Source organism: Gobio gobio (genome assembly GCF_949357685.1).
Source record: "Gobio gobio genome assembly, chromosome: 25".
NCBI classification, from domain to species: Eukaryota; Metazoa; Chordata; class Actinopteri; order Cypriniformes; family Gobionidae; genus Gobio; species Gobio gobio.
In genome coordinates this window covers 41,963,165-41,978,164 of record NC_137121.1, presented here as the reverse complement: position 1 = coordinate 41,978,164, position 15,000 = coordinate 41,963,165, and the positions used below count along the sequence as shown (strand labels likewise).

The following is a 15,000-nucleotide window of genomic DNA, read 5'->3' as shown; positions in this document are numbered from 1 at the left end:
AAGAAGAAGAGCGGTTAAAGAAGGTTAAAGAAGAAGAAGAGCGGTTAAAGAAGAAGAGAGCGGTTAAAGAAGAAGAAGAGCGGTTAAAGAAGGTTAAAGAAGAAGAAGAGCGGTTAAAGAAGAAGAGAGCGGTTAAAGAAGAAGAAGAGCGGTTAAAGAAGGTTAAAGAAGAAGAGAGCGGTTAAAGAAGAAGAGAGCGGTTAAAGAAGGTTAAAGAAGAAGAAGAGCGGTTAAAGAAGAAGAGAGCGGTTAAAGAAGAAGAGAGCGGTTAAAGAAGAAGAGAGCGGTTAAAGAAGAAGAGAGCGGTTAAAGAAGAAGAGAGCGGTTAAAGAAGAAGAGAGCGGTTAAAGAAGAAGAGAGCGGTTAAAGAAGGTTAAAGAAGAAGAGAGCGGTTAAAGAAGAAGAGAGCGGTTAAAGAAGAAGAGAGCGGTTAAAGAAGAAGAGAGCGGTTAAAGAAGAAGAGAGCGGTTAAAGAAGAAGAAGAGCGGTTAAAGAAGGTTAAAGAAGAAGAGAGCGGTTAAAGAAGGTTAAAGAAGAAGAGAGCGGTTAAAGAAGGTTAAAGAAGAAGAAGAGCGGTTAAAGAAGAAGAGAGCGGTTAAAGAAGAAGAAGAGCGGTTAAAGAAGGTTAAAGAAGAAGAAGAGCGGTTAAAGAAGAAGAGAGCGGTTAAAGAAGAAGAAGAGCGGTTAAAGAAGAAGAGAGCGGTTAAAGAAGAAGAGAGCGGTTAAAGAAGGTTAAAGAAGAAGAAGAGCGGTTAAAGAAGAAGAGAGCGGTTAAAGAAGAAGAAGAGCGGTTAAAGAAGAAGAGAGCGGTTAAAGAAGAAGAGAGCGGTTAAAGAAGAAGAGAGCGGTTAAAGAAGGTTAAAGAAGAAGAGAGCGGTTAAAGAAGAAGAGAGCGGTTAAAGAAGAAGAGAGCGGTTAAAGAAGAAGAGAGCGGTTAAAGAAGAAGAGAGCGGTTAAAGAAGAAGAGAGCGGTTAAAGAAGAAGAGAGCGGTTAAAGAAGGTTAAAGAAGAAGAGAGCGGTTAAAGAAGAAGAGAGCGGTTAAAGAAGATTAAAGAAGAAGAGAGCGGTTAAAGAAGGTTAAAGAAGGTTAAAGAAGAAGAGAGCGGTTAAAGAAGAAGAGAGCGGTTAAAGAAGAAGAGAGCGGTTAAAGAAGAAGAGAGCGGTTAAAGAAGAAGAGAGCGGTTAAAGAAGAAGAGAGCGGTTAAAGAAGAAGAGAGCGGTTAAAGAAGAAGAGAGCGGTTAAAGAAGAAGAGAGCGGTTAAAGAAGAAGAGAGCGGTTAAAGAAGGTTAAAGAAGAAGAGAGCGGTTAAAGAAGAAGAGAGCGGTTAAAGAAGAAGAGAGCGGTTAAAGAAGAAGAGAGCGGTTAAAGAAGGTTAAAGAAGAAGAGAGCGGTTAAAGAAGAAGAGAGCGGTTAAAGAAGGTTAAAGAAGAAGAGAGCGGTTAAAGAAGAAGAGAGCGGTTAAAGAAGATTAAAGAAGAAGAGAGCGGTTAAAGAAGGTTAAAGAAGGTTAAAGAAGAAGAGAGCGGTTAAAGAAGATTAAAGAAGAAGAGAGCGGTTAAAGAAGAAGAGAGCGGTTAAAGAAGAAGAGAGCGGTTAAAGAAGAAGAGAGCGGTTAAAGAAGGTTAAAGAAGAAGAGAGCGGTTAAAGAAGAAGAGAGCGGTTAAAGAAGAAGAGAGCGGTTAAAGAAGGTTAAAGAAGAAGAGAGCGGTTAAAGAAGAAGAGAGCGGTTAAAGAAGAAGAGAGCGGTTAAAGAAGAAGAGAGCGGTTAAAGAAGGTTAAAGAAGAAGAGAGCGGTTAAAGAAGAAGAGAGCGGTTAAAGAAGAAGAGAGCGGTTAAAGAAGGTTAAAGAAGAAGAGAGCGGTTAAAGAAGAAGAGAGCGGTTAAAGAAGAAGAGAGCGGTTAAAGAAGAAGAGAGCGGTTAAAGAAGGTTAAAGAAGAAGAGAGCGGTTAAAGAAGAAGAGAGCGGTTAAAGAAGGTTAAAGAAGAAGAGAGCGGTTAAAGAAGAAGAGAGCGGTTAAAGAAGATTAAAGAAGAAGAGAGCGGTTAAAGAAGGTTAAAGAAGGTTAAAGAAGAAGAGAGCGGTTAAAGAAGATTAAAGAAGAAGAGAGCGGTTAAAGAAGAAGAGAGCGGTTAAAGAAGAAGAGAGCGGTTAAAGAAGAAGAGAGCGGTTAAAGAAGGTTAAAGAAGAAGAGAGCGGTTAAAGAAGAAGAGAGCGGTTAAAGAAGAAGAGAGCGGTTAAAGAAGGTTAAAGAAGAAGAGAGCGGTTAAAGAAGAAGAGAGCGGTTAAAGAAGAAGAGAGCGGTTAAAGAAGAAGAGAGCGGTTAAAGAAGGTTAAAGAAGAAGAGAGCGGTTAAAGAAGAAGAGAGCGGTTAAAGAAGAAGAGAGCGGTTAAAGAAGATTAAAGAAGAAGAGAGCGGTTAAAGAAGAAGAGAGCGGTTAAAGAAGAAGAGAGCGGTTAAAGAAGAAGAGAGCGGTTAAAGAAGAAGAGAGCGGTTAAAGAAGAAGAGAGCGGTTAAAGAAGGTTAAAGAAGAAGAGAGCGGTTAAAGAAGAAGAGAGCGGTTAAAGAAGAAGAGAGCGGTTAAAGAAGAAGAGAGCGGTTAAAGAAGAAGAGAGCGGTTAAAGAAGGTTAAAGAAGAAGAGAGCGGTTAAAGAAGGTTAAAGAAGAAGAAGAGCGGTTAAAGAAGAAGAGAGCGGTTAAAGAAGAAGAAGAGCGGTTAAAGAAGAAGAGAGCGGTTAAAGAAGATTAAAGAAGAAGAGAGCGGTTAAAGAAGGTTAAAGAAGAAGAGAGCGGTTAAAGAAGAAGAGAGCGGTTAAAGAAGGTTAAAGCAGGTTAAAGAAGAAGAGAGCGGTTAAAGAAGAAGAGAGCGGTTAAAGAAGAAGAGAGCGGTTAAAGAAGAAGAGAGCGGTTAAAGAAGAAGAGAGCGGTTAAAGAAGGTTAAAGAAGAAGAGAGCGGTTAAAGAAGAAGAGAGCGGTTAAAGAAGATTAAAGAAGAAGAGAGCGGTTAAAGAAGGTTAAAGAAGAAGAGAGCGGTTAAAGAAGAAGAGAGCGGTTAAAGAAGGTTAAAGCAGGTTAAAGAAGAAGAGAGCGGTTAAAGAAGAAGAGAGCGGTTAAAGAAGAAGAGAGCGGTTAAAGAAGAAGAGAGCGGTTAAAGAAGAAGAAGAGCGGTTAAAGAAGGTTAAAGAAGAAGAGAGCGGTTAAAGAAGGTTAAAGAAGAAGAGAGCGGTTAAAGAAGGTTAAAGAAGAAGAGAGCGGTTAAAGAAGGTTAAAGAAGAAGAGAGCGGTTAAAGAAGGTTAAAGAAGAAGAAGAGCGGTTAAAGAAGAAGAGAGCGGTTAAAGAAGAAGAAGAGCGGTTAAAGAAGGTTAAAGAAGAAGAAGAGCGGTTAAAGAAGAAGAGAGCGGTTAAAGAAGAAGAAGAGCGGTTAAAGAAGAAGAGAGCGGTTAAAGAAGAAGAGAGCGGTTAAAGAAGGTTAAAGAAGAAGAAGAGCGGTTAAAGAAGAAGAGAGCGGTTAAAGAAGAAGAAGAGCGGTTAAAGAAGAAGAGAGCGGTTAAAGAAGAAGAGAGCGGTTAAAGAAGAAGAGAGCGGTTAAAGAAGGTTAAAGAAGAAGAGAGCGGTTAAAGAAGAAGAGAGCGGTTAAAGAAGAAGAGAGCGGTTAAAGAAGAAGAGAGCGGTTAAAGAAGAAGAGAGCGGTTAAAGAAGAAGAGAGCGGTTAAAGAAGAAGAGAGCGGTTAAAGAAGGTTAAAGAAGAAGAGAGCGGTTAAAGAAGAAGAGAGCGGTTAAAGAAGATTAAAGAAGAAGAGAGCGGTTAAAGAAGGTTAAAGAAGGTTAAAGAAGAAGAGAGCGGTTAAAGAAGAAGAGAGCGGTTAAAGAAGAAGAGAGCGGTTAAAGAAGAAGAGAGCGGTTAAAGAAGAAGAGAGCGGTTAAAGAAGAAGAGAGCGGTTAAAGAAGAAGAGAGCGGTTAAAGAAGAAGAGAGCGGTTAAAGAAGAAGAGAGCGGTTAAAGAAGAAGAGAGCGGTTAAAGAAGGTTAAAGAAGAAGAGAGCGGTTAAAGAAGAAGAGAGCGGTTAAAGAAGAAGAGAGCGGTTAAAGAAGAAGAGAGCGGTTAAAGAAGGTTAAAGAAGAAGAGAGCGGTTAAAGAAGAAGAGAGCGGTTAAAGAAGGTTAAAGAAGAAGAGAGCGGTTAAAGAAGAAGAGAGCAGTTAAAGAAGATTAAAGAAGAAGAGAGCGGTTAAAGAAGGTTAAAGAAGGTTAAAGAAGAAGAGAGCGGTTAAAGAAGATTAAAGAAGAAGAGAGCGGTTAAAGAAGAAGAGAGCGGTTAAAGAAGAAGAGAGCGGTTAAAGAAGAAGAGAGCGGTTAAAGAAGGTTAAAGAAGAAGAGAGCGGTTAAAGAAGAAGAGAGCGGTTAAAGAAGAAGAGAGCGGTTAAAGAAGGTTAAAGAAGAAGAGAGCGGTTAAAGAAGAAGAGAGCGGTTAAAGAAGAAGAGAGCGGTTAAAGAAGAAGAGAGCGGTTAAAGAAGGTTAAAGAAGAAGAGAGCGGTTAAAGAAGAAGAGAGCGGTTAAAGAAGAAGAGAGCGGTTAAAGAAGGTTAAAGAAGAAGAGAGCGGTTAAAGAAGAAGAGAGCGGTTAAAGAAGAAGAGAGCGGTTAAAGAAGAAGAGAGCGGTTAAAGAAGGTTAAAGAAGAAGAGAGCGGTTAAAGAAGAAGAGAGCGGTTAAAGAAGGTTAAAGAAGAAGAGAGCGGTTAAAGAAGAAGAGAGCGGTTAAAGAAGATTAAAGAAGAAGAGAGCGGTTAAAGAAGGTTAAAGAAGGTTAAAGAAGAAGAGAGCGGTTAAAGAAGATTAAAGAAGAAGAGAGCGGTTAAAGAAGAAGAGAGCGGTTAAAGAAGAAGAGAGCGGTTAAAGAAGAAGAGAGCGGTTAAAGAAGGTTAAAGAAGAAGAGAGCGGTTAAAGAAGAAGAGAGCGGTTAAAGAAGAAGAGAGCGGTTAAAGAAGGTTAAAGAAGAAGAGAGCGGTTAAAGAAGAAGAGAGCGGTTAAAGAAGAAGAGAGCGGTTAAAGAAGAAGAGAGCGGTTAAAGAAGGTTAAAGAAGAAGAGAGCGGTTAAAGAAGAAGAGAGCGGTTAAAGAAGAAGAGAGCGGTTAAAGAAGATTAAAGAAGAAGAGAGCGGTTAAAGAAGAAGAGAGCGGTTAAAGAAGAAGAGAGCGGTTAAAGAAGAAGAGAGCGGTTAAAGAAGAAGAGAGCGGTTAAAGAAGAAGAGAGCGGTTAAAGAAGAAGAGAGCGGTTAAAGAAGGTTAAAGAAGAAGAGAGCGGTTAAAGAAGAAGAGAGCGGTTAAAGAAGAAGAGAGCGGTTAAAGAAGAAGAGAGCGGTTAAAGAAGAAGAGAGCGGTTAAAGAAGGTTAAAGAAGAAGAGAGCGGTTAAAGAAGGTTAAAGAAGAAGAAGAGCGGTTAAAGAAGAAGAGAGCGGTTAAAGAAGGTTAAAGAAGAAGAGAGCGGTTAAAGAAGAAGAGAGCGGTTAAAGAAGATTAAAGAAGAAGAGAGCGGTTAAAGAAGGTTAAAGAAGAAGAGAGCGGTTAAAGAAGAAGAGAGCGGTTAAAGAAGGTTAAAGCAGGTTAAAGAAGAAGAGAGCGGTTAAAGAAGAAGAGAGCGGTTAAAGAAGAAGAGAGCGGTTAAAGAAGAAGAGAGCGGTTAAAGAAGAAGAAGAGCGGTTAAAGAAGGTTAAAGAAGAAGAGAGCGGTTAAAGAAGGTTAAAGAAGAAGAGAGCGGTTAAAGAAGGTTAAAGAAGAAGAAGAGCGGTTAAAGAAGAAGAGAGCGGTTAAAGAAGAAGAAGAGCGGTTAAAGAAGAAGAAGAGCGGTTAAAGAAGAAGAGAGCGGTTAAAGAAGAAGAAGAGCGGTTAAAGAAGAAGAGAGCGGTTAAAGAAGAAGAGAGCGGTTAAAGAAGAAGAGAGCGGTTAAAGAAGAAGAGAGCGGTTAAAGAAGAAGAGAGCGGTTAAAGAAGAAGAGAGCGGTTAAAGAAGAAGAGAGCGGTTAAAGAAGGTTAAAGAAGAAGAGAGCGGTTAAAGAAGGTTAAAGAAGAAGAGAGCGGTTAAAGAAGAAGAGAGCGGTTAAAGAAGAAGAGAGCGGTTAAAGAAGGTTAAAGAAGAAGAGAGCGGTTAAAGAAGAAGAGAGCGGTTAAAGAAGAAGAGAGCGGTTAAAGAAGAAGAGAGCGGTTAAAGAAGGTTAAAGAAGAAGAGAGCGGTTAAAGAAGAAGAGAGCGGTTAAAGAAGAAGAGAGCGGTTAAAGAAGATTAAAGAAGAAGAGAGCGGTTAAAGAAGGTTAAAGAAGGTTAAAGAAGGTTAAAGAAGAAGAGAGCGGTTAAAGAAGAAGAGAGCGGTTAAAGAAGAAGAGAGCGGTTAAAGAAGAAGAGAGCGGTTAAAGAAGAAGAGAGCGGTTAAAGAAGAAGAGAGCGGTTAAAGAAGAAGAGAGCGGTTAAAGAAGAAGAGAGCGGTTAAAGAAGAAGAGAGCGGTTAAAGAAGAAGAGAGCGGTTAAAGAAGGTTAAAGAAGAAGAGAGCGGTTAAAGAAGAAGAGAGCGGTTAAAGAAGAAGAGAGCGGTTAAAGAAGAAGAGAGCGGTTAAAGAAGAAGAGAGCGGTTAAAGAAGGTTAAAGAAGAAGAGAGCGGTTAAAGAAGAAGAGAGCGGTTAAAGAAGATTAAAGAAGAAGAGAGCGGTTAAAGAAGAAGAGAGCGGTTAAAGAAGGTTAAAGCAGGTTAAAGAAGATTAAAGAAGAAGAGAGCGGTTAAAGAAGGTTAAAGAAGGTTAAAGAAGAAGAGAGCGGTTAAAGAAGAAGAGAGCGGTTAAAGAAGGTTAAAGAAGAAGAGAGCGGTTAAAGAAGAAGAGAGCGGTTAAAGAAGAAGAGAGCGGTTAAAGAAGATTAAAGAAGAAGAGAGCGGTTAAAGAAGGTTAAAGAAGGTTAAAGAAGGTTAAAGAAGAAGAGAGCGGTTAAAGAAGAAGAGAGCGGTTAAAGAAGAAGAGCGGTTAAAGAAGAAGAGAGCGGTTAAAGAAGAAGAGAGCGGTTAAAGAAGAAGAGAGCGGTTAAAGAAGAAGAGAGCGGTTAAAGAAGAAGAGAGCGGTTAAAGAAGAAGAGAGCGGTTAAAGAAGAAGAGAGCGGTTAAAGAAGGTTAAAGAAGAAGAGAGCGGTTAAAGAAGAAGAGAGCGGTTAAAGAAGAAGAGAGCGGTTAAAGAAGAAGAGAGCGGTTAAAGAAGAAGAGAGCGGTTAAAGAAGAAGAGAGCGGTTAAAGAAGGTTAAAGAAGAAGAGAGCGGTTAAAGAAGAAGAGAGCGGTTAAAGAAGAAGAGAGCGGTTAAAGAAGAAGAGAGCGGTTAAAGAAGGTTAAAGAAGAAGAGAGCGGTTAAAGAAGAAGAGAGCGGTTAAAGAAGATTAAAGAAGAAGAGAGCGGTTAAAGAAGGTTAAAGAAGAAGAGAGCGGTTAAAGAAGAAGAAAGCAGGTTAAAGAAGGTTAAAGCAGGTTAAAGCAGGTTAAAGAAGGTTAAAGAAGGTTAAAGAAGGTTAAAGAAGAAGAGAGCGGTTAAAGAAGAAGAGAGCGGTTAAAGAAGGTTAAAGCAGGTTAAAGCAGGTTAAAGAAGGTTAAAGAAGGTTAAAGAAGGTTAAAGCAGGTTAAAGAAGGTTAAAGCAGGTTAAAGAAGGTTAAAGCAGGTTAAAGAAGGTTAAAGCAGGTTAAAGCAGGTTAAAGAAGGTTAAAGCAGGTTAAAGCAGGTTAAAGAAGGTTAAAGCAGGTTAAAGAAGGTTAAAGCAGGTTAAAGCAGGTTAAAGAAGGTTAAAGCAGGTTAAAGCAGGTTAAAGAAGGTTAAAGAAGGTTAAAGCAGGTTAAAGCAGGTTAAAGAAGGTTAAAGCAGGTTAAAGAAGGTTAAAGCAGGTTAAAGCAGGTTAAAGAAGGTTAAAGCAGGTTAAAGCAGGTTAAAGAAGGTTAAAGAAGGTTAAAGCAGGTTAAAGCAGGTTAAAGAAGGTTAAAGCAGGTTAAAGCAGGTTAAAGAAGGTTAAAGCAGGTTAAAGCAGGTTAAAGCAGGTTAAAGCAGGTTAAAGAAGGTTAAAGAAGGTTAAAGAAGGTTAAAGCAGGTTAAAGAAGGTTAAAGAAGGTTAAAGCAGGTTAAAGAAGGTTAAAGCAGGTTAAAGAAGGTTAAAGAAGGTTAAAGAAGGTTAAAGAAGGTTAAAGAAGGTTAAAGAAGGTTAAAGCAGGTTAAAGAAGGTTAAAGCAGGTTAAAGAAGGTTAAAGCAGGTTAAAGAAGGTTAAAGCAGGTTAAAGAAGGTTAAAGCAGGTTAAAGCAGGTTAAAGCAGGTTAAAGCAGGTTAAAGAAGGTTAAAGAAGGTTAAAGAAGGTTAAAGAAGGTTAAAGCAGGTTAAAGAAGGTTAAAGCAGGTTAAAGAAGGTTAAAGCAGGTTAAAGAAGGTTAAAGCAGGTTAAAGAAGGTTAAAGAAGGTTAAAGAAGAAGAGAGCGGTTAAAGAAGAAGAGAGCGGTTAAAGAAGATTAAAGAAGAAGAGAGCGGTTAAAGAAGGTTAAAGAAGAAGAGAGCGGTTAAAGAAGAAGAAAGCAGGTTAAAGAAGGTTAAAGCAGGTTAAAGCAGGTTAAAGAAGGTTAAAGAAGGTTAAAGAAGGTTAAAGAAGGTTAAAGCAGGTTAAAGAAGGTTAAAGAAGGTTAAAGAAGGTTAAAGAAGGTTAAAGAAGAAGAGAGCGGTTAAAGAAGAAGAGAGCGGTTAAAGAAGGTTAAAGCAGGTTAAAGCAGGTTAAAGAAGGTTAAAGCAGGTTAAAGCAGGTTAAAGCAGGTTAAAGCAGGTTAAAGAAGGTTAAAGCAGGTTAAAGCAGGTTAAAGAAGGTTAAAGAAGGTTAAAGAAGGTTAAAGAAGGTTAAAGCAGGTTAAAGAAGGTTAAAGAAGGTTAAAGAAGGTTAAAGCAGGTTAAAGCAGGTTAAAGAAGGTTAAAGAAGGTTAAAGCAGGTTAAAGAAGGTTAAAGAAGGTTAAAGAAGGTTAAAGAAGGTTAAAGAAGGTTAAAGAAGGTTAAAGCAGGTTAAAGAAGGTTAAAGCAGGTTAAAGCAGGTTAAAGAAGGTTAAAGAAGGTTAAAGAAGGTTAAAGAAGGTTAAAGAAGGTTAAAGAAGAAGAGAGCGGTTAAAGAAGGTTAAAGCAGGTTAAAGAAGGTTAAAGCAGGTTAAAGAAGGTTAAAGCAGGTTAAAGAAGGTTAAAGCAGGTTAAAGAAGGTTAAAGAAGGTTAAAGAAGAAGAGAGCGGTTAAAGAAGGTTAAAGCAGGTTAAAGCAGGTTAAAGCAGGTTAAAGAAGGTTAAAGCAGGTTAAAGAAGGTTAAAGAAGGTTAAAGCAGGTTAAAGAAGGTTAAAGAAGGTTAAAGCAGGTTAAAGAAGGTTAAAGCAGGTTAAAGCAGGTTAAAGCAGGTTAAAGCAGGTTAAAGCAGGTTAAAGAAGGTTAAAGAAGGTTAAAGAAGGTTAAAGCAGGTTAAAGCAGGTTAAAGCAGGTTAAAGCAGGTTAAAGAAGGTTAAAGAAGGTTAAAGAAGGTTAAAGCAGGTTAAAGCAGGTTAAAGCAGGTTAAAGCAGGTTAAAGAAGGTTAAAGAAGGTTAAAGCAGGTTAAAGAAGGTTAAAGAAGGTTAAAGCAGGTTAAAGAAGGTTAAAGCGGTGTTTCCTCAGCGGATGGCGAGCCGTCAGACGCACCTCTACGGTCCTCCGGGCCTCTTTGATCATGGACTCCAGGCCCCCGAACACCTGGCCCGCGGGGCCCTCGCCCTCAGAGTCACTGTCGTCAGACGCATTCAGCCGCACCACCACTGACTTGTGCCGAGGCAGCTGCAACACACACACACACACACACACACACACACACACACACACACCCCCTGAGTCACACACTCCTCCACTCTCCAGGCACGATAACACATTCTGCTGGACGATAAATTGGCCAAGAAATAATTGCGATAAACGATAATATTGTCGTTCTGAGACCATTTTCATCTAAAATAATGATAATGGATAATAATAATGCAGGTTCACCTTTTTAAAGATCAATAAACTTATATTTCTAAAGATTATTTAACACTGAAAACGGAAAGCATTTGAAATATCCACAATAAATCAACAAAACAAAAGCGATGGACTGTCAGTCTGTTCACAAACAGAAGCTCTTGAATAAACAGCTGAATCTGCAGAGGATGATCGAGTTTTAGGCAGAGCTGGGAATCCATTAAACTAATTCATCACATTTATTTCTGTAATTAATCACGATGGAGATCAGATATAAAATCGGACGCTGGAAATGATAGCGGCCGGATAAATGATGGAGCTCATGTTTTTAATGGTGTGATTTGTTGAAGTATTGCCCATGGCCACAGGCCTGGCGCTCCGGCACTCACCACAAACGGGGCTTTGGGCACAGGATGCCCGCGGGTGAACTTCAGCGCCCGCGGGTGAGAGATGGCCGTGTTGAGGCTGACGGCCGCCAGGTTGCTCCTGGAGCTGGGCTGGACCATGGCTCTGGGCGGAGGAGAGGGCGGCCCACTGCCTCCATCCTGCAGACACACAACAGCTCCATCACACCTGACACCACCCTCACCTGGCGGAGGAAGCTCAGGGCACGTACCTCAGGCTTCACCGCCCGCTTGCTGGCCAGAGACTTGAGCAGCTCCTCCCTCAGCAGCATCTCCTCTTCCTCCTCCTCATCAGCGAACGGAGGCTTGGGCGGCTGCTCCACCTCATCAGGGGGCGGCAGTGGAGGCAGAGGTGGAGGAGGAGCCAACCGCAGGAACTCCATCTGCTGCAGATAGTGCTGCGCCACACCCTGGACCACACACACACACACACACACAAGATGAGTGGGTCACATCGAGAAACGGGTTATAGTAGCTAGGGCTGCCACTAACGACTTTTTATATCGATTAATCTATCGACTCATTTATTGATTAATCTATCGACTGATTTATAAATTAATCGATTAATCTATCAACTGATTTATCTGTTAATCGATTAATCTATCGGCTAAATTATCTATTGATTGCTTAATCTATCAACTAATTTAACAATTGATCTATCGACTGATCGTTTAATCTATCGACTAATTAATTGATTAATCGATTAATCTATTGACTAATTTATTAATTAATCGATTAATCTATTGACTAATTTATTGATTAATCTATCGACTAATTTATAAATTAATCTATCGGCTAACTGATTCACCTATCGACTAATTTATCGCTTAATCTATCAACTAATTTATCGATTAATCTATAGATTAATTTATCGGCTAATCTATTGATCTATCGACTAATTTACCGAATAATCTACTGACTAATTTATCTAATAATTTATCGACTAATCTATCGATTAATTTATCGGCTAATTGTTTAATCTATCGACTAGTTTATTGGTTAATCGATTGATCTATTGACTAATTTATCGGTTAATCGATTGATCTAATGATGAATTTATCGGTTAACCGATTGATCAATCGACTGATTTATCGAATAATCTATCGCCTAATTTATCGATTAATCTATCAGCTAATTTATCACTTAATCTATCAACTAATTTGGAGATTAATCTAGCGACTAATTTACCACAATAATTTTCAACAATTTTACTTAAAAACATTTACTTTAACTTGCACCATTGGCCTTCAGTAGTGTGCTATAAAGTACAAATGTAAACAAGCCCTTGACAAAATGTACAACTAAAAGAGTAAACTTTTTAAAAAGGTACAAATTTGTAAACCAACATAAAAAAAGAGAGAATATCAGCAAATACTGTTTATATAGTATAGTATTGTCACGAAACCAAAATTATGACTTCGATATGATACCAGACTAAAGTACCTCAATACCGATACCATGGCAAACAACTGTAAAAGTAATTGAATAATATGACAGAACTTACTATTCATTGTTTAGGCTTAAAAAACCTACCCAGTCGACTAACAATATTGACGTCAGGCGTAATATTAGCGCCCGCTCGGAGGCATGATGTGATTATAATGTGTGTGTTTCTGACGACGGGCGTGTTGAACGTACCTGTCTGAGAGGCGTGGACTCCAGGGGAAACACAGGCAGCACATCATGTGACGGCGACGAGGCTGCACACAAGCGGAAACACAGGTTAGCCTCAGACGCCAGCGCACCTGAGCTCAGTCATGTGACCGGCGGAGCACGAACCTGGAGAGCTGGGCTCGCTGTCCGTGTCCATCGCCACCTCGTCGTAGTTGTCGTACTGGTAGAGGCTTCCGGACGTGTCCAGGCTCTGCTTGGCCAGCTTCCTCTGCTCGGCGTCTGACGACTGTAGGAAAGCACAGGTCACATGAGCGGCTGAGATCGGCCCGAGTCTGGGGTGGGCGGCGGCTCTGAGATCGGCCCGAGTCTGGGGTGGGCGGCGGCTCTGAGATCGGCCCGAGTCTGGGGTGGGCGGCGGCTCTGAGATCGGCCTGAGTCTGGGGTGGGCGGCGGCTCTGAGATCGGCCCGAGTCTGGGGTGGGCGGCGGCTCTGAGATCGGCCCGAGTCTGGGGTGGGCGGCGGCTCTGAGATCGGCCTGAGTCTGGGGTGGGCGGCGGCTCTGAGCTCGGCCCGAGTCTGGGGTGGGCGGCGGCTCTGAGCTCGGCCCGAGTCTGGGGTGGGCGGCGGCTCTGAGATCGGCCCGAGTCTGGGGTGGGCGGCGGCTCTGAGATCGGCCCGAGTCTGGGGTGGGGCGGCGGCTCTGAGCTCGGCCCGAGTCTGGGGTGGGCGGCGGCTCTGAGATCGGCCCGAGTCTGGGGTGGGCGGCGGCTCTGAGATCGGCCCGAGTCTGGGGTGGGCGGCGGCTCTGAGATCGGCCCGAGTCTGGGGTGGGCGGCGGCTCTGAGATCGGCCCGAGTCTGGGGTGGGCGGCGGCTCTGAGATCGGCCTGAGTCTGGGGTGGGCGGCGGCTCTGAGATCGGCCTGAGTCTGGGGTGGGCGGCGGCTCTGAGATCGGCCCGAGTCTGGGGTGGGCGGCGGCTCTGAGATCGGCCCGAGTCTGGGGTGGGCGGCGGCTCTGAGATCGGCCCGAGTCTGGGGTGGGCGGCGGCTCTGAGATCGGCCCGAGTCTGGGGTGGGCGGCGGCTCTGAGATCGGCCCGAGTCTGGGGTGGGCGGCGGCTCTGAGATCGGCCCGAGTCTGGGGTGGGCGGCGGCTCTGAGATCGGCCCGAGTCTGGGGTGGGCGGCGGCTCTGAGCTCGGCCCGAGTCTGGGGTGGGCGGCGGCTCTGAGATCGGCCCGAGTCTGGGGTGGGCGGCGGCTCTGAGATCGGCCCGAGTCTGGGGTGGGCGGCGGCTCTGAGATCGGCCCGAGTCTGGGGTGGGCGGCGGCTCTGAGCTCGGCCCGAGTCTGGGGTGGGCGGCGGCTCTGAGCTCGGCCCGAGTCTGGGGTGGGCGGCGGCTCTGAGCTCGGCCCGAGTCTGGGGTGGGCGGCGGCTCTGAGATCGGCCCGAGTCTGGGGTGGGCGGCGGCTCTGAGATCGGCCTGAGTCTGGGGTGGGCGGCGGCTCTGAGATCGGCCCGAGTTAGGGCTGTCACTTTACGTTCGAAAATCGATCGGACCAACCAACACAAGTTTCGAAAACGAAAATAGGGGACCGATTTTAACCAAATATGTACACTATTATTTTTGAACGAATTAAACAAATAAAAAAGTTATTAACAGGCATTATAAATATGTTGAAATATGTTTTTAAAACGTGCATGAGGTCATATTGTGACAATGCTGTGTGCGTAGAAAAGAATGAGCGCTATTTCCTCCAGAATGGAGAGCAGCTTTCTCATTCCTCTCAGCGCCGCTCGCTCAACCCCAAATGCCCTTTGTGACATGCTGGAGCAAATATAGTCTATCTGAAATAAACGGCTATAGGGCTGCCCCAACTAAAGCTTTCCTCCTCGTAGGGTAGTGGTCCATCTCACTACAGCGGCTCTACAATAACTTTATGAAGACGAGAATAGTTTCTGTGCGCAAAAAAACCCTAAATAACGACTTATATGGAGATGACGATTCAAAACACGGCCTCATGAAGCTTCGAAGCGTTATGAATCAGTGAGTCGATTCAGCGGTTTGACACGCGATCCGAATAATGAATCGACTCACTGATTCATAACGCTTCGAAGCTTCATGATGCCGTGTTTTGAAATCGTCATCACTATATAAGTCATTATTTAGGGTTTTTTGCGCACAGAAACTATTCTCGTCTTCATAAAGTTATTGTAGAGCCGCTGTAGTGAGATGGACTTTGTAACTTTAGTCTTTAGTGTCTTTTAAGGGTCTTGAGAGTGTAAAGTTGAGCCAATGGAGGCCTTTCAGAGCATCAGATTTACACTAAAATATCTTCTTTTAGAATCGATTCAATGAACACAAAAATCGAACAGGATTTTTTTACAAAAGTGAGAGCCCTAGCCCGGGTCTGTGGTGGGGCGGCGGCTCTGAGTGAGTCTGTGGTGTGGCGGCTCTGAGTGAGTCTGTGGTGGGGCGGCGGCTCTGAGTGAGTCTGTGGTGGGGCGGCGGTTCTGACCTTGCTGCGCGAGCGGTGTTTGGAGCCCACCAGCTTCATGAAGCGGTTGTACTGCTCGTCCTGATTGGACAGGTCTCTGATCTTACGGATCTCGTCCTCCCTCTTCCTCCGCTCCTCCTCTTCCTCCTGCTTGCGTCTCTGCTCCTCCTGCTGCTGCAGTTTCCAGGTGCGCAGCTGCTGCTTCCTCCACGCCTGCTTGGCTGAAACACACACACACACACACACACACACGCGTGAAAACCGTGGCAGCCGAGCCGATGGCGGCGTTCAGAAGAGCGGGTCTTACTCAGGTGGGCCGGCTTCTTGGCTTTGCTCTTGTCCGCAGTGGCCTTGGCAGCCCTCGCCCCCTCCTGCGGGCGGCACAGGCCGGGTCCTCGAGCGCCAGTCTTGCCCCTGTCGGCCGGAGCCTCGCTCTTGTCCTGAGGCACTTTGAGGGGTTTGGTGATCTTGTCCTTGCTCTCCT

At 43.4% G+C, this 15,000-nt stretch overlaps 1 protein-coding gene across 1 annotated transcript in view; it reads right to left on the bottom strand.

The window, feature by feature from the left end:
* The window catches only part of zfc3h1 (zinc finger C3H1-type containing), a gene marked incomplete at its 5' end in the record, with an annotated part of 66,174 nt that overhangs the window by 31,579 nt on the left and 19,595 nt on the right, over positions 1-15,000 (bottom strand). The window contains 7 exons of the mRNA XM_079809155.1: positions 9,696-9,827; positions 10,391-10,546; positions 10,618-10,815; positions 12,044-12,105; positions 12,185-12,305; positions 14,538-14,737; positions 14,824-15,000. The exon at positions 14,824-15,000 is cut by the window's right edge and continues 97 nt beyond it. Of these exons, the coding sequence (XP_079665281.1) occupies positions 9,696-9,827; positions 10,391-10,546; positions 10,618-10,815; positions 12,044-12,105; positions 12,185-12,305; positions 14,538-14,737; positions 14,824-15,000 (1,046 nt within the window). The remainder of the gene's footprint in view (positions 1-9,695; positions 9,828-10,390; positions 10,547-10,617; positions 10,816-12,043; positions 12,106-12,184; positions 12,306-14,537; positions 14,738-14,823) is intronic.